The sequence below is a fragment of the Atta cephalotes genome, assembly GCF_000143395.1.
Source record: "Atta cephalotes unplaced genomic scaffold scaffold00010, whole genome shotgun sequence".
NCBI classification, from domain to species: Eukaryota; Metazoa; Arthropoda; class Insecta; order Hymenoptera; family Formicidae; genus Atta; species Atta cephalotes.
The window spans coordinates 5,712,416-5,738,093 of NW_012130074.1; the positions used below are offsets into that span (position 1 = coordinate 5,712,416).

Consider the following 25,678-nt stretch of genomic DNA (forward strand, 5'->3'; position numbering starts at 1 on the left):
GTTTATTAATATAATATATATATATATATATATATATATATATATAATTTATAAGCTTTTTTATTTATTAGGTAATGCAATCAGAATTAATTTATCTGTCTAAGATTATTAATAATTTATAGGTATTTACATTTCTAATATTATTAAATCACAAACAATAATTATAAAACAATAATTATAAAATGCTTTTTCTTTATAAAATTTTTCAGATGCTATATTTTTAGGTAAAACAACATTATAAATTTTAATGTTAAATTTTTAATAATAAACAAACTTATAAAGTTCTTATTAAAATTTATATATATATTGGATATTGACTTAAGAAGATTTTGCTATCTGTTTTGCATTTTTTAAGCGTCATTTATCAAAATCGCTTTTTATCATCTGTTTCTATCGATATTGTTTTGTAAAAAAGATTCTTATTAAGAGATATTAATTGTTTATATATACTACGTGTTTCCATAATAACATATATCTATAATAACATTTGTACCTAAATCTTTATGAATGATATTGCTTGTTAAACGTAATTATGATCTATCATTGTTAAAATATTGAAAACAATTTTCGACTGTATTTGAAAGTTATATTTAAATATATGATATATGTAAGCGCTGGAAAATAAATGTATGGAGATTTCAATGCCCTATTCCGCGCTGTAATTGACGAAAATAAGTTCTACTTGGGTAATTGTTTGAATGGATGCATAAATTAATCATATCGGATGATGATGTACTAATAACAGCGAATTTGGATGCATTATTGCGCATTAATATATATGAAAACTGTTGTACACTTATCTGTATAAGATTTAATCTGTATAAGAGTAAAATATTTCGAAATTCGAATTGTAAAATACAAATTTTACTTAACAGCACAATAAAATATATTGAGAATTTCATAATTTAATTTGTTTTTATATTTTTATTAAACACATATTTTTACATTAATTTGTCTACGACAGCTTTAATGTGCTCCAATGTGCATTGAGTACATACGAATTCGCTATTTTTTGCAACCTAGCGTGACAACATTACTGGAGGATTCCTCGACGATTCCGTTTCATGGTCAAAATTAATTACAAATTATATATTCTATACCTAGTATTGATAAAATCTCTGAATTAAATAAAAGTAACGTTATGCCAAGGATACTACCAAATATATATAGCATACAAAGGTTATAAAATTGATAAATCATTTAATTTTTCGAAATATGTCGTAAAAAATAAATTATTAATATTTTGACTATAATCTTGAAAAATTACATTTAAATTTAAAATGTAAAATTTAAAAAATGTTCATGTAAAATTTACTATGCAAAAAAAAATGTATATTTCAAATTATACATTTTTAAAATAACATATTAAAAATGTTTTAATTTCTTCTAATAAATCCAAAACATCTATCAAAGTGATTAAAGAATTTTTCAGTAAAAGACTAAAATCAACTGAATAAATAAACGTTACATGACTGTCAAATACATATTATATACAGTTTTATTATATTCTGTATATAATATATATTGTATATAATATATATATACAGAATAGGACATGATATAACAAGTCTGAATGAATTCCAATTGGAATTATTCCATTTTTTTCTTCTTTTTAAATATAATAGAAATTTTAATCAATAATAATTAAATAATTTTGATCGAAATCCATTACAAATAATTCGCATAATATGTACCCTGGACAGATGTCGAAACAATTCTCGAGAAAAATTGTTATATATATAAACATATTTTATATATAATTATATATAATTGTATATAAAATATGTCAATTTTTTTATATAATTATATATAATTAACATTTTTTTCGGATGATATGATAAAGATAAATCTGTTATTATGAAAAATGCATTAAAAATATAATAACCACAGCAATATAGGAATTTATATATTTGACTCAAGTGTAACGATTATATTGTCTGTCATTAAAAGAATGATTGACATAACTTTCAATATATCTTTTATGTCTTACTACGATCCAGCAAATTATTAACTTGTTGTCTAATACCGCTTTTTCGATTTATTTATATCTCATAGCGGTTTTTGCAATCGCTTTCTGAGGTGTTTTAAATCCTTTCGAGTGTATGCAAAGAAAAACTTCGAATTTTTTAACGTACGTGATATTTATTATTGTCGCTCTCTAACAAAAATGGAATAATTAAAAGTGCTTTCCATTTAACACAAGGCGACACAAGAATCGTTCTATCTTCGTATTTCACTAAAAAGTATTTCAAAAAAGATAAAATGATGTTTGTGTCTACTTACATCATAAAATGGAAAGTCTTAAGACTCGATTACACCAACGATTATTTTGATTTTAAACAAGGCTTAAAACTCTCACTTTCTTTCTTTAAAATCAAAAGAGAGCGAGATAGAATTTTAAGACTTACTTAAAGTAAGGTTGATGCAACCGGACTCAAGAGTCTTTGCATAATGCGTCATAGGGGAAGAACTTACTGTTCAAAATCATTTAGGAAGCATTATATCTATTAAAAAAGTTTTTGAGATGTAACGATTATTAAATAAAATTTTACCCGATCACGCTCTTATTATAAACAGACTGTACTGTAAAATTAGTGGAAAGTATATCTCAAAGATGTTGATAATAATCAACAACAGCGGATACTTATTAATACAAAATTATTGTAGTACTAATTGTGCAGTAGTATTATAAAATATATAATTTGTGTTTATTCTTTTTTATAATAAATAGTTTAAAAATTTTGTCAGTCACGCTCTTATTGAACAGATTGTATTATCACATGTAGATTAGAAACTATCGTTCAATTTAGCTTTCCTTTATATACCTACGTAAACGTCAGCAACTTTTGTGAGATTCTTACAATTTTTAGGAAATATTTCAGCACACTCTCACAACACATCATAATTTATAATAGCACTGCCAGCATTGAAATTGAAAGAGATTAGAGAAACTAATGTAATTTCAATATCATTAGATGTCTCGCTGATGCAAAAACACAAAGACATTAAAGACAGTCTCCACTTATGGTAATAAAAAAAATTAATTATTATTTATTCATTAATCGTTAATAACTGATGAAAGATTCTAAAACTGTGATATTGTAAGTTTTCATTGAAATTGACAAGCACGGATTTTTTTTTTTAGAACAGAAGCAAATCAACTTTGTTATTACTCACTAAATAATTGCGTTATTACTCATATACGAACGGAAATCTTTTTATTATGGAAAAGAAGATTTAAGAAGATATCGACTGATAGATCGACAAAAGTTCTGACAACAAAGACCGTTCACGGACTACTGAATTGCTCCCCTCTGACGCATTCGCTTTATAATGGACGGAGAAGCACACAGTCACCAGTCCTTATAGACTGGGATTTAATTGTATGCGTGTTAAAACAAAATATATATATTCTTCTGCATATTTACTCACGCAAATATCGTATAATCGTGTGAGTTACCCAAAAACCGGAATATATTGTATGTAATATAAACATGCCGATTAGTCAAGGAAATCAAATATCATATTTCAATATAATCAAAATAAAATATAAAAAAAATTTATTAAAATAATACTTATCAAGAAGGTAATATCGATAGTTTTGTAAATAAACCGTAGAAGCATTGTTTAAGAAAATTAACATTTATGATGTATTAAATTAACACGTATTTTATTCATTTGTCTTAAAATTTACGTTTTAAAACACATTATTTTTATGTTATTTATTCACTTACTCATAAATTGTGTCATTTTGATACTAAGAAACATTGAATATCAATTTTACAAAAAAATCTTTAAATAAAATCACATTATGTTAAATTAACATTCGAATATGTTGAAAAATTCAACACAAACGTGAGTGGATCGTTTTCAACACAATGTACAAATTTTTTTACTATGCAAATAAAAATTATTTATTTCAAATAAAGAAATATGAGAGATTTAGTACAAAAAATATTTTATTATAATTATAAAACAAGTTATTATAAACTTTTTTATTTTTTCTTGATAAAGTCGATACTCTCGTAAATTTAATTTAGTATATTTTATTAATTAAAGAACATGGAAGGAATTGCAGCAGGAAATTCTGTAAAAATTCTTTTTGCTTATACGTCAGGTGTTATTTTGAAGAAGTACACAGTTGACATAACTACTTAAACATATTTTCCATTGTAATTATCAAAATGACTATAATACATATCTTAAATAAATTTGATTGAATATTTAGAAAAATCAGATTTTTGTAAAAAAAAAATGTGATTAAAGCGAAAAAGAATTATAAAATTGAAATGTATACTATATTAGTCTTATTACATAATGTGTGATTCCATGTATTCGATGATTATATTCATGATTATATTGATAAAAAAAGCGATTGATATCACATCTTTTGTATAGAAGAATATAATAAATATGGATAACTTACTTAATATCGAATTCCTAATAAATAACAGAATGGTAAGAATAATAAAATATTAATAAGTAATGAGTCTTCAATCAATAGCGATAATAAGAAAATAACTATTAATTATAATAAGCTTCCATCTGATAATGTATAATTAATACACAAAACAAGAAAATTAATCGATTAATGCAAAAACATTTATTTATTAATAAACATATTAAGAAACATTTATTTGGAAAAGATGAAAATGTATTGATATATTGCTATATGCTTGGATAAAAATAAAATTATCTAAATAACCTCCATCATTCTATAAATATTTTAATAACATAAATTTAGAAAATACTTTTTTTTAAATACTTTTATGAATAAAATAACAAATATTTAGACCAAAAATATAAAGTTTAATTTAAAAATATGCAATTGCATTTTATAATTGAATTACACAAATAGAAAACTTATTAAGTATATCATGTATAAATATTGTAGAAAGTTATGAATTTTTCAATAATCAGCAACAAAAGACAGTACAAAATATGAAGTGTTTATCCAGGCTGAAAACTGTTAACTGTTATTTCATAATTGATAAATTCAATATAATAATTTATATAAATTTACTGCTACTTATCATAAAAGTTAAGTTTGAGTTAACTTTATGTTTATGACATAAACATATATATGTATATTAATAAAAACACAATGATTTCAATTAATGTTTTGATTTATAACGATTTACCGGATACATGTAACTTATATATATGTCATTATAAACACAAATATTGAAAACATTGTGGTTTTACCAATTACGATTTACTACACCTATTGCGGAATAAATCCATTATGTATCACCGTTGCTATAAAAACACGCTCCTTTCAGTCCCAAATTGCGAACATTGGAACTCCCAATGTTTCATCACAATTGTAATCAATCATGATCATCATATAACGTCGGGTTATCTCTTCTTTCCCGCGCGCTTATATTTGCAGAATCGCGCGAATACATGTTCATTCGCTGATTTTTATTAATTTCTCAATAATTATTGTAAATATCGCAAAATAAGATATATTTTTTAAATTCAATTATTACTATCTATTTTCTTCTATCTGTCACATTAAACATTCTATAATGAGAGAATGATCTCGGATCGGTCGAAAACTCGTCCGTTTTGCGCAGTATAGATTGTACAGAATTACATTGCTTACTATGCGCAAACCGAGGTCATTCTCTCGTTGAACAGAGTATATGTATGATCATCAATATAAATTGCTAATTGTTGAAATTAATATAATAAGTCATAATAATTCATTAATTGTTACGTAATATCACAATTAGTAGATTATTTAAGGATTACATACAAAATTAGTAGATTATTTTTTACGTTATATATTGCGTAAGATTGCAGTAAAAAGCATCGGAATATAGCCAAATGATTTATAAAGGCTGGACGAATTATATTCACAATTAGTGGTATTGAATTTTAAACATTCTTGAATATATCCTTTTTATTAACCAGAAGAAAAATATTTCCCGTTCCATGTTTGCACTTAAATAATGTTATATAAAGTAAAATAATTTTATTTATTATGTATAACAGAAAGTGAATTACATACATATTTATACGAATCATCATACAGAAGCGTAATGAAAGACTGTATTCTTTTTATCGGAGAAAAGAATCTAGGTTAAATATCTATAACAAACCTGTTTCAGATGCTCGATATAAATCAAGGGAAATCATATCGCCATTAGTAGATTACCATGAAAATAAGTCTTTCTCACGATATTACTTTCTCAATGCTAATTCGGCCAGTGCGAAACTGTCTTTCTGAGATTTTACGCTTCAGAAACGATTTCGAGACGCTGTTCGTACGTATCACATGAATTACCCATATGACGCATAATCATGTTTTAATGATTTCACGTATCTTTGGTGATCACTTACATACGATTCCGAGTACGCGGTGATTTACGGGTTATAAAAGAGCAGTGATCAATCTGATCTCGCATTTATGTACATGATAATCTTATGTACACAATAATACAAATTGATATCCGGTGTCATTATAAACGAAAACATTAATTGAAATCATTGTATTTTTTACCAATTACGGCTTACTATACCTATTGTGTTGGAGTACACATTCCATTTGCCGTTACTATAAAAACACGCTCTTTTCAGTCTCAAATTGCGACGAAACATTTTATATATATGTTATTTAAGTATCACGAGTCTCTTGTATTACTTAATAGTTAATTCACTAATCGAATTTTCAGTGGTTTTAATTAAACAAAGCAATAATTTTTTAAGGGTCATGTATTTTGTATAACTCGTTTACTCTAGCGTTGCAACAGTAAGTTAATATCTCGCATTATCATTCCTATTTTATTATATATATACAGTATAAATTCCTATTATTTATACGAAAGTATATAAAATTATTTTCCAATATATATATATATATATACACACATACATTTTGTAATTATAATTAATATAGAGGTACATATATGTATATATCCATTTGCTCTTATTTCGTAAAATAAGAAATCGAGACGAATTATAACTAACTACTTGATTGTATATGGCAAATATATCTTTTCTTCTGTTCTCACAATCCTTGAAACAGGACGCATTACATATCACCTTCGAAATATTAATTTAATAGTTAAAATTTTTATTAATATATTCGATTAAAATTTGTTGTATAAAATAAAATGATCATTAAAGAGACACTCTCCCATGTTCCATAATAACTGAATCATGATAGTATTGGTATATGGCAGTGTAAAAATGTTTCCACGATAACAATTGTTCATCAATAATGAAATAATTATATGAGATCGTTATTATACGTTCAGACGATAAAATTTATAATCTATAGCAGAAATATAGATCTTCACCAAACTTGGACTTCATAAAAATCTTTGATAATAATACATAATACTTCCCTCTTCGTAATTCATTTCTTTTAATATCAAACCAGCAACGGTTAATTCTGTAAGTATGATATATGTTCATTTTTACGTGTTGTGTACCTATTATATATTATATATTATATATTTTTTTATCGTACATTAACAAAATAAAATTATTCACGTCACAGTATTATCTTGAATACCATGTGTGTGTATGCGTAAAGGTACTAATGTGGTAAAAGTAGTCTTTACCACGGATCATTATAATTATAGAACGGTAGTATTATTTTGATTCTATTATGTAATAGAACATATGTACAAGAGTGACAATATATGTAAGGCCTGACGATACAATGACTTTTCTTCATAGTTTTCATAGGTGCAATGGCGATTATCTTTAATTTAAAATTGCTTAATCATTCTATAGATCAGATATTTCAGTTTATGTTTATAACTTAAGCTAAGTCTTTGGCTTAGCATCGGTAATAGTAATCAAAGTAATTCAGTATAAATTCATAATTCAAGCCTGTCATATCATTTTCAGAGAGAGATTTTCAGTATTATTTCAATTGAAGCTACGTTCAATTAGAATGTCTATACAAAAAGTAACATAATATACTGATAGATACAATAATACAAAGTAATTTAAAAAATGCACGATATTTTCATTTGGAGAATAATCATTAGCAATCTGTAACAAATGCAAATTAATATTTTTCCAATATACAGATCATACATAATACTAATATTATTCAGAATTTAAAATAGGGTCTAATACATGTATATATTAATATAAAGGACAAAATTAGAACAAAACTACTCTTCAAATTATCGCTAGTATAACATGTAAAATACTAGAATTTTGTTAAGATCACAATTTTAATACAAGCATTACAAAAATTTACATACAGTCAATGCAATATTTACAATAGAAATTCCAATACATTCTCATAAGTTCAAATATACTGAATATATATAATTTTTTATATGTATATATTATCTTGTATACCAGAAGTTATATCAATATAGAATTAAATTGAGTTGTTTTGTGTATATATTTTAAAAATATTACATATTTTAACATATGTAATATATCTCCATAAATTATATAAAGAATGTAGAATGTTTTCATATAGATTTCATTTTATGTATTTATAAACAAAGACACAAAAATAAAATATTAATAAACCATTAGTATTTGATAAAACAATTTAATATTTATCATTATCAAAACGCATAAAATAAACCACAGTTAGAAGTATTAAAATAAACAATGACAATTCTTTTCGTCTTCTTGAGGAACTCAGCTGATGCTTTGTTATTTTGATTATCCATATCATTTTTACAATATTATTCCGTAATAGTAGTAGTAATCCAGTATATCTTTCCTGGATCGACCATCTTGAAATATTTGATATCATATACATATGTTACCTGATTACATTTCAAAAAGAGGCAGATATGGGAAACCTTAAACTATTGTTCCGAAGTAGTAAATTCTTTATGGAGAAATGTTTCGATATCCACTCGACATATAGGACAACGTTTATTGGTGCATAACCATCGATCAACGCAGTCAATATGAAATAAATGCATACATGGAAGCCTCCTGAATAAATAAAATAAGTTATAATTTATAATGTCTTATCTAAAAAAATACAAAAAATACAGAAAAGTTGGAACTAAAATTCTTACCTAACACGTTCGCAATCTTCAAATTCAGATAAACATATTGTACATTTCTCAATAGCATCTTCGCCATTTTCTACTTTTTTTACCTAAATATATAAATAGATACACATAATTAATATAATAGATATTATAATAAAACTGCTTAGATAACTCATATATAACGATATCAAAAAGTTTTATTTAAATTTCAGTCCTTACTCGTTTATATTTGTGAGGGAATGTATGGCTTTCAATTGATTCTTGTGTAGCCCCACAACTTATATGAGCCATACGTCGCAAATCAACAATGCGCATATAATTGTCCAATCGTGACATATGACGTGCTCCTTGCAATACAAATTCTGACATACCTGGTGCAAATGGCAAACCTATCTGGTGTGCTCCAGATCCTTGCTATATATGTTAAAATAATATGAAACAATGTTTGAAAAGTCAGTGTAACATACTTAACAATATAAAGAGAAAACAAACCATATGGGGATGGAAACTAATGTGAACGTGATGCATGCGTTGCGACGGCCGTTGATGTGGATCATAATGATACATGTGATGATGTACATGTTGATGTATTGGTTGATGTAACGATGGTAACATTAACGAAGACATTGAGTCAACTGGTTGATTATTCAATGGATTTACCTGTAGATACAATAATAAGAAAATTATATAATAATGTAATAAGAAAATAATATAAAATATTGTATTGATAATATATATTGCATGAGTTGTTAGATTACGATTATAGGCAGCACAGGACATGGTCCCCTATAGAAACTAGATGGCCCTCGAGCTTCAGGATGACTATAAACAGTCGGTTGCTGCGGCGGCGGTAAAATAGGAGGTGGGAGATAATTTTCTGTATACGCTGCGTTATCCGTTCCATTATTGCACCGAGTATTCGGGGGACTACTGTTTCCTCCCTCTCCACAAGTATGTTGAGTTGATGAATGCACATGAGCGTTACATGGTCCCGCACTATATATAATAATAAAATTCAATTTAATAAATTAAAGTGCATTTTTGTTTATAATAAAATATCTATATAATTATCTATATAATTATAATAAAATATATATGTTAATATAAAATGTATAATAATATATGTAAATATATTAATATACTAACGTGTGATGTGACGAAGATCTGTGATAAAGTCTTCGTCTATGTACTTCTTGCATACGTTGTTGATTCATCCATAATCTTTGTTGCATAGGATGCATTCGTGGTCTTACTTGTACTACTTCTGTAGCTGCATCTGTTTATAATAATAATAATAATAAATAATAATAATTATTATTATTATTTCTGTTTCCCCATAATTTTATAATATATTATATAATATATTATAATAACTTTATATTTTAATTATGTCATTTTTTAATTGATAAACAAATTTCTAAATATAGAAAAGACATACCTCCTATAGATGAATAACTTGTATGAACAGGCAATCTGTGATTGTGATACGTGCCTATGTTATGCAGATGATTCCAATAATCTGGTGATCCATGCATACAGTGGGTATTATTTCTAAACAAAATTTTACAATATAAATAATGTAATAAAAATGAAAAAATAATTGTAATATGATAAAGACAATTATATTTAAGAATGTAGTGCTTACCTATGACTAAAATCTGTTGACCATGGATTAACTACAGGATTTGTTGGTGTAGATGATGTATGTTCTTCATCAGATTCTACAGTTAAGTCAACTACGGTGACTGTACGATTATCTTCACTTGTATTTTCTAATGAGTTCTATATTATAAAAAATGTGTTCTATTAAATAAAGATTTTATAATGTCTACATTAACAATTTTTCCTATTTCAATATTATTTGTGTATTATTAAATTTTTCAATATAGAAGATTATAATAAGATTATAATAAGATTATAATATAATATAAAGATTTTTTTTAATAGCAATCTTTGATATATTATATAGCTGATAGAGACCATAGCAGTAATAATATTCTGTTTTGACTAAAGTAATCTTTATAAATAAAAGCTATATCTATAGATTTTTTAACATACAAAAAGTTTTTCTTTCTCTATGATCATTTTTCATACCAAAAAGAAGTATAGGCTAACTAATGATATATTACTAGCACATTAATGTTCTTACTGTATTATTTTTATATTTAAAAATATTCACATACCTTGGTATTATGGTTGACAGTTCCAAGTACTTCAACTGAGCCATCCTCATCATCACTATCACTACTGGAGGACCAATCTAACTGCAAATCTGGTGCTGATGGTGCATCATCACTTTCTGTTAGTTATAAAATTGATAAATTAATAATCATTGATTTATGTATATGTATATATATGTAACCTTAATATATTATAAATGTTACAAAAAAAACATACGAGATGAACGTATTTCTTCAGGAGTTATCACATTTGATATAACTGAATGATACAAACTATTAGACTCATTGGCATTATTACTTCCTAAATTTTGTAAAACATCTGCATTTTCTGTTGATCTCGTTATACTGCAAAGTAATAATTTATTTATAATATATTACATGAATATATATAAACAACATATATATATAAACAACTGATACATAAATATTAATAAATCAGATAAATACTTGTTTGAAATAGAATGATCTGACAATCTAGATGGTCCTGCTATACTCAAACTATCTGGCTGTTGACCACTCAATAATTTTTGCTCGTCGCTCTTTTTAGTTTTATGCTTGACTGTCAAATCACGATCGTGCAAAATTCTTTTTCTTCTATAATTATCACACACTCTCTCCTCGCATGAATTATTCAATTGTCGAGTTGGAGGATCTTTTTTAGAATTTCTTTCTTGTCTATTTTGGCACATGTTGCAATTCAAGAGATCAGGTTGCCAATATTCCTGTGAATCACCAGTTGCATCTTGTTGTGGTAAATAATTTCCATAAACAAAATTATTTTCGGAAGCAGTAGGATGAGTTGAATTTGTATAAGGACCTATAGCTGTTACATCTGACTCTTCAATATCGCTTTCTGCAAATAAATGCTCATACTCCATTTCATTACCTGTAAGTGAGATATGTTCCATATTGTATTATGTCTTAATACAAAATTTGTACATGAAAAATAATTTATGTACAGATTGATGAAGAAACTGTCAAGTTCCTTGTGTATACCTGAAGGAAACCGAGGTTGTGGAGAGGGATCAACTGTCGATGTGAATGCTGTATCAAATATATCAGCCAACGACGTAGAGTTAGCTTCTACAGATGCGGCTGTGGACTCTCCTTGAAACAGCTCGCTTTGCTCTTCAGGTTTGCCCTTGTGCCAGACATTTTCTGAACTTGTGCTCTCCTCCATCCTACTTCTATTTTATAATCACAACAATACAACGCATTAGACACAAGAGTAGCCGGACTCGAGTACATTCAGTTGCATAACATTAAAGCCGGAAAATATTCGCGGAATCGAAATAATCGACTCTGCACCAAGATAGGATGGTATACGCAAAATTAAAGATAATAAAAATAATCTTTTTTCGGATATGTGCGAATCTAGAACAATGATAATCCACATTGAAGCGCGGCCCCGAAGGGTTGAAGGTTTTTTTTCCGTTCTTTGACAATGTACGTTACGCACGACTTTTCCGGGAACCGTATCGAATTACAGGCAAGAAAAGCCTGACTCGGATACGGTTGGGAACGAAGAAAAGTATCGGTCTACTTCCGGAATTTTGCTGTACATTCACGCGATAAAATCTCGGATCAATAGCGCAATGGAATAATTCGAAGTGCGCTGAAAGTGCATTTACCTTGTAATTCCTTCGACGCTCCCGTCAAGTGATAAGCGTATCTTCTCACCACGTCATTTTTATCAGATTTAATTTTCGTGATACCGCCGTCGTCTGTTTCATACTTTGTATACGCGCCGATATTACCTTCGTAATCGGGGCACTGCGAATTTGATTGAATTGCGATCCATGTAAAAACGTGGATATAATTAAATTCTTATGTCAGTAATAATGATAATGAAATCGAAAAGAATTTATGTAGACTGGCGCAGACAGTCTCTTAAGCGACGTATCTGGCAACGGCGGTACCATCAATTGTGCTTCTTGTCAACTACACTTGCTTTCATCAGAACATTCCAGACGTCCTGCTGATCGTACAGCACGCTACCTTTCCGGCATCTTTATAAATCCCGATCCATAATGTAATGCCTCCGGCACATCAGCTCAATGTTCAATTCGTTGTGCGCGACACGCGATATCCAGGGCTGCGTTCAGAAATTACGCCCAGATAACTCTAAGCTATAGGTTACGTTATGTTATATATTATAGCAAAAATGCATCCTAGAGTTATCTAGGCGTAATTCCTGAAACTCAGCCTAGAGTACAATCAACGCGATGCTACAACAAACATTTTGAAGTATTTTTTAATTGATCAGTTTGTAAAATTCTTTTTTCTAATTCACACACGATATCCAATGAGACTATTATATTTAAGGCTTCCTTAAATTTATCTTTAGATACTCTACGAATTATTTCATTGGCTGCTGAGCATCTAAAGATAAATTTAAGGAAGCTTTAAGTACAAGGTCTGACTATACGGGCATAAGAGTTAAAAACTGATAATATTGTTAATTTTATGATTTATTAGTTTAGTAGACGTATTTATGTATTTAGAACTCAATGATACTCGATTTCTTTAAAATTGTGATTTCAGTGTTGTCGTCAAAGTTTGATTATCAACAAAGATAATAATTGCAGAGAAGAAATTGTAATTTTTTTACAATATATAGGATATTTTAGCTTTACAAGTATGCATATTTATTTATGGAACATTTATATAATAAAAAATCATGAATTTAATAATGCATAAGCCAAATATTTATATTAATAATAGCAAATTTATATCAATTGTCGATAATGTTAGCGTTCTTCAATTACCTCCAGACTCTCCGGGCTCTTTTTATACCGTCGAAAATTTGCCCAGGGTTGACGATCTTTAAATAGTATCTCGTCGGTGGTTCTTGTTCCGCGTTAGACCGGATTCACATCTTGACGGAAAAGCGGAAAGTAGAAAAGCGGAAGCCAATCAGAAAGACAGAAGCCGACAAGCGAAATGTATCGCCTACTACTGCGAATTCCGATTGGCTTCCGTTTTTCCGTCAAGGTGTGAACCCAGTCTTAAGATCTGAGCACAAGAATTGTCGTACATTTACTTAGATTTAAATTGTAGACGTAAGTAACACACAAGCTTTCACGTATGACGTATATACTTATTACCGTGTCTCCAAGAGAAATAAATCATACGCCAAAGCTACAACTTAAGTCTCTAAGTAAAGTGTTATGATAATTCTTGTGCTCAGACTCTTACGCTATTCCGCTTGCATGGATAGGCACCTTTAGCATATTATGTTCAAACATTTATTTAAAAAATATTATAATATAAAAATTGATGAAATATTTAATTATATGTATATATTATATATTCATTATATTTTCATATTATATATTCGGTCGAGTAATGGATAATTAATGGACAAATTTAAAATTTGCCAGTAGAACAAGTGCGACATGTTTATAAACCAATAAGATGTAGCGATCGAGGCACGATTCTCGATTCAACGCTCTCGCAAGTTCGTGACACAACCAGGCAAACTTCGCGCGATATCTCCTGTCTGTGTTTTTTCCTGGACTTGACCTTCTTGTTCGATTGTAGTGACTAGTATTTCAATGGTGCTTCGGTGTTAATTCAATTTTGAGCATTGTCTCCTAAGTGGAAAGGACAAATTAAGAGATGGCTGTGGCTACCAGGTCATTTTCAAAATTCGCTGGTGGGTCTTCGCAGCATATCCTCGTACGTCCCATAATATCCTCGCGTTGCATCGTCTTCGATGTTCTCTTTGACTTTTGCACATTTTAACGACAATACTCTCGAGATTTTTTCTCCCGCTGGTTACGCCATGCGCAGCCTATGAACAGACTAAAAATAATTCTGACAGTTTGCATTTATGATAACATTTTATTATATAAGGGAAGACATAATTACGACTGAATCGCGCCTTATCGGGAAATGCGTGTTTTACTAATTAGGAACGACCTATGAGCTCATATGCAAAGCAATTGGATGATTTGTTCTTACAATAATGCTCTCATGACCCTTCCCCTGTGATGATAACTCACACATAGCTAGGATTAGCGATTCTCCTTTTCTTTCCTCTTTATATGCTTTAATCTTTTCTTTATTTTTCTCAGAAAATTGCATGTTTTATATAGATATCTTCTATTTGTTATTTTATGTCAGTATAAACATCAAATTACATTCGTTGAATAATCTGCAGGCAAGTGAACTTTGACCTAGAAATTTTACTGTCAAGATGCTAAAAGATAACATACCTTTTTATTTTTAATTTATATGTAGTATTGTTCAATATATATTTTTGTACATGATTTTGTACTTTAATTTGCATATTGATATTAAAATCTATATGCTGTCATACTGACATTTTTAATAAATATATCCTAGTTATTCTTCCCTTTCACATATTTTTATTTTACTATATTGGATTTATCAATATATAATATATTTATTATAATATTCTTATAATGTTTCAGTCAAGAATTGTGGAAGTTTATTACGTTCTCAGGTGAGATTTAATTATACAGAAACTAGGAAGAATTTAAAAATCGATGCAAATACCAAAGTGATATGTCAAGGTTTTACTGGAAAGCAAGGAACTTTCCATTGTCAGCAAGCACTTGATTATGGTACAAAGATAGTAGGTGGAGTTAATCCTAAGAAGGCTGGAATAGAACATCTTGGTAAACCAGTATATAAATCTGTTAAGGAGGTAATATTACTCTTTTACAACATTTATTAATTTATTCGCTGAATGACATTTAAATTATCTGTGGTACTTTATAGGCGAAAGAAGCAACTGGGGCTACTGCAACAGTCATTTATGTTCCTCCTCCTGCTGCAGCATCAGCCATTATGGAAGCAATTGATGCAGAAATGCCATTAATTGTTTGTATTACGGAAGGTATTCCTCAACATGATATGGTCAAAGTAAAAAGACGATTACTTGAACAAAATAAATCACGTTTAATTGGCCCAAACTGCCCTGGAATAATAGCACCTGAACAGGTATAGAAAAAATTTTAGACAAATTATATTTTAACTAATTACTAACCAATAACTAGAAGTTATTGGTTAGTAAAAACCTAATTGAAATATTAAGTTAAAAAAAAATTAAAAAGTTAACTTTTAACTTAACTTAGTTAATTTTAAATGCATTAATTTTTAACTTAATTTAATTATTTTTAAATTTCAATTTATTAACTTTTTTTAAATTAAAAATTTTCTATCTCTTAATGCTAATATTTTTTTTTCTATAAAATTTTAAACATTAAAGAATTAATTTAGAAAAAGAAAATCAATGATTTTATGATGAGAGACTAAAATAATAAAAGTCACACACCATGTGACAATCAGTTTTATTGACTCAATAGATTTTGTCAATTCCCGCTTATATTTGAATACACTAATTTTAAGTTCACAAATATTTCAACAACATAAATATAAAATGAGCCTTAGATGAAGAATTGTAGAACAATGTTACACATCCATTTTCTATCACATCTATTTTCTAAATATCTAATAATTGTAGTCGTAAACGTGACAGTCGTAAACATGCATGAACAGTCGTTTCAGAAATTAAGGAAACTTATATAAAAATTGAAGAAAGAGAAATAATGCAAACATATATATCCTCTTTCGTAAGATTTTGAAAACATCTTATGATGTGACTCTTATTATATATAAGTAACTTACATGTGGATATAAAATTAAATTTGCCTAATAATCTATATTTGTAAAGATTATTTAAAGTAATCTCATTTTAAGAAAAATTAGGACATTCTGATCTCAAAAATAATTTTTTTCAAAATTAACTTTTTTTAACTTAGGTTAATTTAACCTTAACTTTTATTAAGTTAATTCTTTATTCCTTCAATTTAATTTTATTAATTTTATAAGCTTAACTTAATTTAGCATTAACTTAATTTAGTTTAAAAAAAACATTAACTTACCCAACCCTTACAAATTACAAATTTATTAATAATGAAATATAATTCTTTCTTATGTGATATTGTAGTGTAAAATTGGTATTATGCCTGGTCATATACATCAAAAAGGAAAGATTGGTATTGTTTCGAGATCTGGAACCCTAACTTATGAGGCTGTGAATCAAACTACACTTGTAAGCACATTTAAAAAATTGTAAACTATTTAAAAGATTGTATGTTTATAAAATGTCAAATATGTGTTAATATTTTCTTTGAAGACGGGACTTGGACAAACACTATGTGTTGGTATTGGTGGTGATCCATTTAATGGTACTGATTTTATCGATTGTTTGGATGTATTTCTTACCGACCCAGATTGCGATGGTATTATAATGATAGGAGAGATCGGTGGCAGTGCAGAGGAATTTGCAGCAGAATATCTCATTGAAAAAAATACTGTTGGTTCTTCAAAATTATTGGTACCCAAATCCCACAGATACAATCCAACCTAATCTAATCCTATCTTACCCTAGAAATCCTATCATAGGATTAGGTGTGGGAAAAAGTTCGTGGCGTTTTTCCCGTTAGATGGCATTAAAAAAAACGCCACGAACTTTTTCTCACCTAATATGTTTTTATTTTACCTAATATGTCATATTTTACTTACTAAGTATATGTTATATTATAGGGTGGAAAAGCTAAGCCAGTGGTATCATTTATCGCTGGTCTTACAGCACCACCTGGACGAAGAATGGGACACGCTGGTGCTATAATCTCAGGAGGAAAGGGTGGCGCACAAGATAAAATTGATGCACTCGAAAAAGTGAGTCAAAATTTCTATTCATATACCATTTATGCTCCTATCATTGATATTATACTTTAAATAATTTTTGGAATTAAATAATATATACATGAATTCTGTTATTAGGCTGGTGTAATAGTAACAAGGAGTCCTGCACAAATGGGTAATGAACTTCTAAAGGAAATGACACGACTTGGCTTAATTAATTAAATCACACACTACTATAATTCTGTGTAGTTTCCTTCATATCCGTGTAAAATGTCTTCGTGAAAAATAAATTGAAAGTATGCCATACAGCAATAACTCACAGAACATAGTAGTGTATTAGAATATAAAAATTATTTCACTTGCTAATATTGCATTAATTATTCTCAACATAGAACATTGATTAATGCTGAAGATTACATTGAAAATAATGATATTTTTTAAAGAACTGGACTTATTTTAACAGTGAACTTTTATGATATTTTTACAGAATTAATTGTTATGTTAACAGTAAATAATAAAAAATAAACAATTGTCCAATAATAATTTACAAATTATCTAAGGGAACGTTAAAACTGCCAATGATCTGTCGCAATTTAACTAATTGCAGAGTTATTTTTTCTATAATATGTAAACATAGTTCTGAGGAAACAGTTGTTTAAGTGTATAATGTATTATTATTGTAAATTAAATCAAGCATATAATATATTACAATAATGAATTTAAACTTTATGAAATATATATCCTTATTGTAAAACATGTTAAGAATTCAAATATATATAAATATTATTGCTGCTTGTTCCCACAGCTATTCGACTTTTTTTTTTCAACATAAAGCAGTCTCTTCCTATATTCAGTGAAAGGCAAAATAGCCTTAACACTGTCACCTAAATCCCATTACTTTATCAATAAAATTAGCAATATCTGCACTATTGTCATTGATGAACGGCTTTAATTTTGCAAAATCCATTGTTTGTATGACGTGCAATAAATTCTTACAAGTACAATAATATAAATGTTCGTCTTTGTACAGCTGCTCTGCCAGTTCAATCTGATGATTGTCCATGAGGAGATCATTGGTTACCACAATTAAATGTTTCCGTCTTTCTAAAGCTTCCAGCACGCTTCCTGCACCAGCATGGCTTATTACAAGGTCTGCCAGTTGCAGGTATTCTCCAATGGATGGACTTAATCTAAAAATTTCTATTTTATGGAAGCCATAACGTGCAGTACAATCCGGTTCTAATTTGCTATTGCCAATTTGCAAGATTAGATGCCTGTAATTACGTGCTGATAGGGCCTAGAATAGCAATATTAATTGTAAACTCTCTAACAGATACATATATAAATACAATGAAGAACAGATCAAATGCTACAGTATGCAAAAAAGATCAATGTAAATAATAATAGAATAGGTTTATTCGCGTTGCTTAAAATTCTTAAAAAATTTTATACTTGAAACGAAATAAATATGTATTCAGGCGTTCAAGAGACAGAAAGCTTCTGAATGCAAGCAATGCGAACAAATCTAAATACTATCTACCTCCAGAACTGCACGATTCAATACTGTAGTTATCAAATCATCAAATTTTGTTGTGCCAACTGTAACAAATACAGTTTTTTTATCCGACATAGTCATGTAATGTAGTTTCTTGTATCGAAATAATGGCTTATTATTTATCCCTTATCTTTCCATTTTGGTAATTATTAAAAATACTCTTCTCATCTCAACTCTTAATCTACTCATTCGAAAATCTACTCATTCGATAGGTTTTTACTCAAAATGAAAGATTCCGGCAAAAAAAATACGACATGCCTCGCGAAACAAGTTATTAACTGTTAAAGATTAAATTTCGAGAAAGATTAAAATAAAATATCTGTCATAATGGATGCGTTCAAGTCGGCTAGCTTATTCGTCAAGCAAATGAATATGATTGGTTGTTATTTATAAAACCAACCAATCCCATTTAATCAAAGATGCGTTCTATTTCATGCATGATGTGCGTGATACATCATTTAAAATTTTCACTTTTCACTTTCCATCCTAGGGATAAAGTTTCATATTGCTATCCAACTTAACGGAATTTTAGAATTCAGAGTTAACAACACTGCCAAGGACTTGGATTCTACATTCGAATGAACATCATACAAGTTGTAAGTCGGTGGTGTCAGTGCTGATTTTAATACGTCTGTTGAAATTCGGTTAAGGTGCGATCAGGTACGATTGACGAGCAATCGACGAGGTGGGACGTGATCTTTCTCGATAATCATTGTAAAGTGTTTACGAAAAATAATTGCAAAATATTGTAAGAATGAAGGCATCGCTGGATCCGATATACGTGCAGGTATAGCATGTTGTTTTGTAGTAAGAATTGCATGCGTGATTTAAATAGATCGTATAACCGGCGAATAAGTTGTATTAAAAATCGTTTTTAGAAGCTGCACAATCACTTAAAAAATTTATTTTAAGTCTTTTTACTCGGTTCCTTACGGGACACCACTCGTTTCGATAATTCTATGAAGATTGAGCAAATATGATTTTGCATAAAACGTTGACCTTTAAAGTATTTGTATGATATTATAGATCAATTAAATTATATATATATATATATATATGTTCGTGCATCAATTTGACATCTCTTTTATATGGTCTAAAAAAAGTTTTTAAGCGTAAAACAAATTGAACAATTTTTTGCGTTAAATTCTATGATATTTTAATTTTTATATAAAGTAGCTCTCAAATATGGAACAAATAATTGAGTAACTTTTACTGTGTTTGTACAACATTTGTTCTTAACAGGTTCCGAACAGGTAAAATTAAATTTTATAATTTATATACAATAATTTTTTTAACTTTATCATATCAAATAAATTGTATTTAATATATTTAAAAAATATTTAATTTGCATGTATAAAATCTTTGGAAGAAGTAGTAAAATAGTATAAATATTCAGTGCATTTCTTAATTTATGTATAATTTTGAATTTTGTTTATTGGCTTTAAATTATTTTTGTTTAAAAACTACTAATCAGATATAATTTTGCTAAAGAAAAAGCATTGCTTCTTTTGATATAAAAAATTAAATTATGTTTTCTGATATCTAATTTGATATTTATTATTGCTTCTTTCAGGAATTTTTATTTAAACAATCAAATACGTTTCAAGTATTCGATTTGAAGACTCCTGCATATATTCCTGCTGCTTGTAATCTTCTTGTGGCTGACAAGAAACGAGGACTACTTTACATAGGACATGATGATAAAGTTACTGTCTTAAAGCCAGCGGAGGAGAACAATGCAGAATGGAAGATAGAACTTCAATTACCAGGCGTTATATCAAAGATTGCAATTAATTGTGATTATAATTATATTGCTATAGGCATAGCATTGAAGCCTACAGTATTGATATATGATGCCCATTCACTAGCTAGAAATGTATGCACGTAGCATATTTTTCCAGAAGTCTTAAAAACAGATCTCGAAGTTTTATCCAGTATTATAGAAATCCAGAAGTTATATATTTATTATTAATTAATGCATTAATTTTTTAGAGTCTCAACCTGCTGCTTGAAATAACACCATCGAATAAGGTAGATAGCTACATAACAGACATACGATGGAATCCTACTGTACCTGCGACGCTTTGCACTGTTACTAGTGATTGTATTATTGGTAGCTTTCAACTGAAGATAGAAGAAGAAAATCGTGTACCAAAAATATCTGTACTTTCCAAAGTGTCGAACGAACCACAGGCTTTATGCGCAGCTTGGAGTCCGAAAGGCAAACAAATAGCAGTGGGCTGCAAGAATGGAGACATTGTACAACTAAAGCCAGATACTTTGAAAGTTGCTAGAACTATCACAGGTCCTTCACCATCCATGGGAGAAGTGATTAACATCCTATGGCTCAGCAATTATCAATTTTGTGCTGCATATCTGAATAACGAGCGGCATATAAATGTTCTCATCGTTGACGCACCGAAAGGAGAAACAAATGCTATTTTTACATGTTATGAAGATATTACATACGGTTTTCCCGAAGCTGAAGGAGAGGACAGCGTTCCACGCTATTATTTTGAACATGTACCGGAATGGGGACTTATCATAGCGGGTAGTAGCACCAGCAGTGAAATAGCTATATTAGGTACTACAGACGGTGGCGCGAATTGGAATCAATGGCAATTAGTCGACAGTGGTAGGGCTCAATTGCCGCTGATGAGAACTACAGAAATTTATCCCTTGGGCCTGGCTGTGGACAAGTCTCCAACTACCAAGTTACCATGGGGCACGGATTCGACATTGCCATATCCAGTTCCCGTTTTACACATTTTTGGAACATCCGGGAAATTATGTAGCTTCCACATGGTTAATCTGGCATCCAACTGCCCTGCCATTAATATCCCTCCTACGGAAATTATCGCGCCTCCAGCACCGTTACAGTCTAATACTTCTGTAGAAATATCATTTGCTATGAATGCGGTTACTAGCACTCCTCGTTTGAAACAACCGGAGATGGCGCCGGAACGCTCAAAGCCTGCTCCGATAACAAATATATTTGGCGATTCTCTGAAGGTGGCGGGATTTTTTCAACCACCTGTGGAGCAACCAACGGAACAGCCAAAACTACAAGAAGAAAAAGCTGTGCCGCAGATGATTGTAAAATCAATTATGCCTAAGGAACAACCAGTGTCAGAACCTATAAAGACGGAAACCAAGCCGGTTGTAGACAAAGAAGCAATTTCGCCACAAGTAGCGGAACAGAAAGCTTGTATAGACGATAACATACGAATGCAAGCTTATATACAGGAGCAGGCATTGTTTGAGAAAGAACTGCGAAGTAGGCTGGAATTACAGGTGTGGGAATGTGGTACAGACTTAGAAAAGAAACAGCTTGGAGAGATGTCCGTCGTCATAGAACAGTTTGTGAGAGATTTAAAGGACACGACGAATAGTCTGTCCAGCGATATAGCATATTTAAAGGCTTTGTTGCTTCAGTCATTTGCATGGGTTGAAGAAACTAAATCAAAAAACGCGGCCAGTGTTGATATCACCACTAGAAACTGCAGCGAAAACAGCAAAATAGCAGATCTGCAACGGTGGTACTATTACACGCAAACGCAACTGAATCAAGTTAGTAAAATCTTAGATCTAGAATGGTCGGACCACAAAGCGCATGTAAAGTCGAAGATGAACATTCCCAATTTGGAGTACGTGTATCAGAATCTTCTAATGCATAATAAGATTATTGCAAAAGAAAAAGAGAAGATTGAGCAAATTTCGCGACGATGGAAGTCTCTCAATCGCTCATTGGCAGCTAGTGGTGTGTCCAATCTTAATCGCTCAATGGCGAGTCTGCATGTGAGTTCGCCAAAATCGCCAGCTTCGATTATTCGAGGAAAGACCGATGTTATAGATGCCCGTTGCAAAACCATCGCTTCGAAAACTCTGAGTTTTACACATGAAAAGCAGCTCAAGTTAAAGGCATTGCTCAACGAATCATCTCCAAGAATTATTAAGCCAGTTAATCCATCACCAATTCAGGATCGTTTGAAGGCTACGTTGTCTTCCCTGGCGTCTCTCAGTCCTGTGATCAATGAGACTAAGACCAAACCCGAGCCGCCGATTGTTAAACAAAATATCACTGTCAAACAGCCGATCGAGAAGCAGTCGAAATCGCAAAGTCCTCTCGCTTCGTTGAACAGTATTGTTGCGAGAATCGGTTCATCCGACACAAATGGCATCCTTGTGCAAAACAAGGCGCAACAGAAGCTACTTCCAACAACCGTTTCTTTTTCTGGTGCAGTTATTTCTACCAAGCAAATGGACAAAAAGCCCGTCATGCCAGCAGTTCTCGCAGTGTCCCAATCTAAACCGAAACAAGATCTGAACGTTAACTTTCCAACATCTATCACGTTTGGAACGTCGGCGCCGAAATGTCAAGATAGTTTTTTTTCGAAATCTCTCATAGATGCAACTGCCAGGAATAATAAGGAATTGGCGAGCAGTGATAACATCTCTAAAGCTCCGGAATCTGCTTTATTCTCGACCGGATTGTTAAAAGACGTGTTATCGACAGAATATCCATTAACGGAAACTACTCGTATGGGAATCCCACGTAATCTTTCATCACTCTCTGCGGTGCCAGCTGTAAAAACGGACGCTGCTGTCACATTCAGTTTCGCTAACATGACTCCGCCTGTTACAAAAAGTTCGTCCTCTAGTACTGCGCTTGACATGATGTCCTTCGCTTATTCGAAATCCATACCCCACACTCCTACTATAGAACCCACGATAACAGTTCAAACAATACCAATGCAAACACCGATAGAACTGTCGGCTTTATCCTTGGGATCTCCTAGCACGTTGACTCTTCATCAAGTTGATCACTCAAGCAACAGCGCGGATGGAAAGGTAAATACGATCACGACTTCCAATAGTTTCGCTGCAGCTGCACCTATTATTACAGCACAGACTTCCGCGACGACTGCCATTGTTACATCCGTTATGACTCTTGGCGGAGTTACCATTAGCGTTGTAGATGCGAACGCCGTTCGTAGATCGATGACGGAGATGCCATCCACCAGTTCGGTCGTCATCGAGAAAGTCACTACGCCTGAAGTGAAACCATCCACTTTTGGTACTGTAACTGCCCAGGTTCCGTTAGCCGCAGCACCAATATTTGGCGGCCAGACCATCATAAAAAATACAGCGACAGTATCAGAGACGATCACACTGCCCGCTACGACTACTTTCGGCGCAGTTTCTTTCCCATCGATTACATCTACTTTCGGGACATCAACCTTGGCGCCAACTACCACGTCGGTATTTAGCGGATTCGCAAACACATCAGCGGGTGTTACTACTAGCTCTTCGGCGATGCCTGCGAGCAGCACCGTGTCTCCTTTCCAGACTTCCCTAAGTAAACCAACGTTCGGTGAGACCACCACCACTAGTATGCCAGCCGTAAGTTTTGGGATCAGCTCAACCAATGCCACCTCTGCAGGCACAATTTCTTTCGGTATGCCTGTGACAACAACAGCAACTTCGATCACGCCAGCTTTCGGCAAGAGTCCGATAGCGTCTCCGGTATCGAACGCGCAGTTCCCAGGTGTACAGACGTCCGCGTCGACGGCGAATATCTTTGGAAAGCCGATAATCAGTCCTGCATCAACGCCGTTTGGTAATACCTCGAGCTCCGTATTCTCCAATACGCCCGCTACCTCCTCGAACACCTCTATATTTGGAGGTAATAGCATGAATTCTATCTTCGGGACGACTTCCCCAAGTGGAAATATCTTTGGAGGTAACACAACAGGATTCGGTACAACCTCACCAGGATCTATATTTGACGCCAATGCCTCGAAATCCGGTATTATATTTGGTGGAGCGACAAATCCACCTGCTTCTCCATTCGGTGGTACGACAAGTAACACATCGCCGGCGGCAGTTAGTGGTTCTCCTGCAAGCACAAATGTCTTCAGATCTACTGTGCCTAATACATCTCCAATACAGCAACCTATACTCAGCAGCCAACCTGCTTTTGGTCAAGCTCCCGCTTTTGGCGCCAAGCCAGTGTTTGGATCGTCACCCATCTTTAGTGGATCGAAACCCGTTTTTGGAGGTAGCGGTTTTGGTTCACCTCCTACATTTGAGTCTCCTAGCATAGGTAAATAGTTGATATTATATATATATATATATATATATATATATATATATATATATATATATATATATACTTATTAAGAAATAAATAATAAGTAAGTAACTTACTTTTACTTATTATTTATTTATTTACTTTACTTACTTACGTACGTACTAACTAAGTAATA

General features: G+C 30.8%; 4 protein-coding genes across 4 annotated transcripts in view; 2 read left to right on the plus strand and 2 right to left on the minus strand.

The window, feature by feature from the left end:
* Positions 1-8,798: 8,798 nt before the first annotated feature.
* On the minus strand, positions 8,799-12,353 carry LOC105627786. Its single transcript, XM_012209066.1, has 12 exons — positions 12,170-12,353; positions 11,621-12,059; positions 11,391-11,518; positions 11,177-11,292; positions 10,639-10,775; positions 10,432-10,544; positions 10,140-10,269; positions 9,752-9,989; positions 9,486-9,653; positions 9,213-9,407; positions 9,018-9,100; positions 8,799-8,931 (listed from the first exon to the last, which is right to left on the minus strand). The coding sequence occupies exons 1-12, from the start codon at positions 12,351-12,353 to the stop codon at positions 8,799-8,801; spliced, it is 2,064 nt and encodes a 687-aa protein (XP_012064456.1).
* Positions 12,354-14,794: 2,441 nt separating this feature from the next.
* Positions 14,795-18,650, plus strand: LOC105627788 (succinyl-CoA ligase subunit alpha, mitochondrial). Its single transcript, XM_012209068.1, has 7 exons — positions 14,795-14,831; positions 15,613-15,848; positions 15,923-16,144; positions 17,154-17,258; positions 17,343-17,522; positions 17,753-17,887; positions 17,993-18,650. Exons 1-7 carry the CDS (start codon positions 14,795-14,797, stop codon positions 18,074-18,076), a joined length of 999 nt encoding a protein of 332 aa, XP_012064458.1. The 3' UTR covers positions 18,077-18,650.
* LOC105627787 (UDP-N-acetylglucosamine transferase subunit ALG13 homolog) lies at positions 18,515-19,495 on the minus strand. The gene is made up of 2 exons (XM_012209067.1): positions 19,395-19,495; positions 18,515-19,151 (listed from the first exon to the last, which is right to left on the minus strand). Exons 1-2 carry the CDS (start codon positions 19,488-19,490, stop codon positions 18,735-18,737), a joined length of 513 nt encoding a protein of 170 aa, XP_012064457.1. The 5' UTR covers positions 19,491-19,495; the 3' UTR covers positions 18,515-18,734.
* A 668-nt stretch (positions 19,496-20,163) lies between these two features.
* LOC105627789 (nuclear pore complex protein Nup214) overlaps positions 20,164-25,678 on the plus strand; it is a 6,146-nt gene continuing 631 nt past the window's right edge. Inside the window, exons 1-3 of the mRNA XM_012209069.1 lie at positions 20,164-20,196; positions 20,983-21,285; positions 21,402-25,515. Of these exons, the coding sequence (XP_012064459.1) occupies positions 20,164-20,196; positions 20,983-21,285; positions 21,402-25,515 (4,450 nt within the window). The remainder of the gene's footprint in view (positions 20,197-20,982; positions 21,286-21,401; positions 25,516-25,678) is intronic.

Coding starts and splice junctions, on each gene's coding strand:
- LOC105627786 (XM_012209066.1), bottom strand. CDS start 12,353: ATGGAGGAGAGCACAAGTTCAGAAAATGTCTGGCACAAGGGCAAACCT. Junction 10,270..10,431: donor AAGTTATTCATCTATAGGAG/GTATGTCTTTTC, acceptor TATTATAAACAG/ATGCAGCTACAGAAGTAGTA. Junction 9,408..9,485: donor TTAGTTTCCATCCCCATATG/GTTTGTTTTCTC, acceptor TAACATATATAG/CAAGGATCTGGAGCACACCA.
- LOC105627788 (XM_012209068.1), top strand. CDS start 14,795: ATGGCTGTGGCTACCAGGTCATTTTCAAAATTCGCTG. Junction 14,832..15,612: donor GTCATTTTCAAAATTCGCTG/GTGGGTCTTCGC, acceptor ATAATGTTTCAG/TCAAGAATTGTGGAAGTTTA. Junction 17,888..17,992: donor AAATTGATGCACTCGAAAAA/GTGAGTCAAAAT, acceptor TTCTGTTATTAG/GCTGGTGTAATAGTAACAAG.
- LOC105627787 (XM_012209067.1), bottom strand. CDS start 19,490: ATGACTATGTCGGATAAAAAAACTGTATTTGTTACAGTTGGCACAACA. Junction 19,152..19,394: donor TGAATCGTGCAGTTCTGGAG/GTAGATAGTATT, acceptor TTGCTATTCTAG/GCCCTATCAGCACGTAATTA.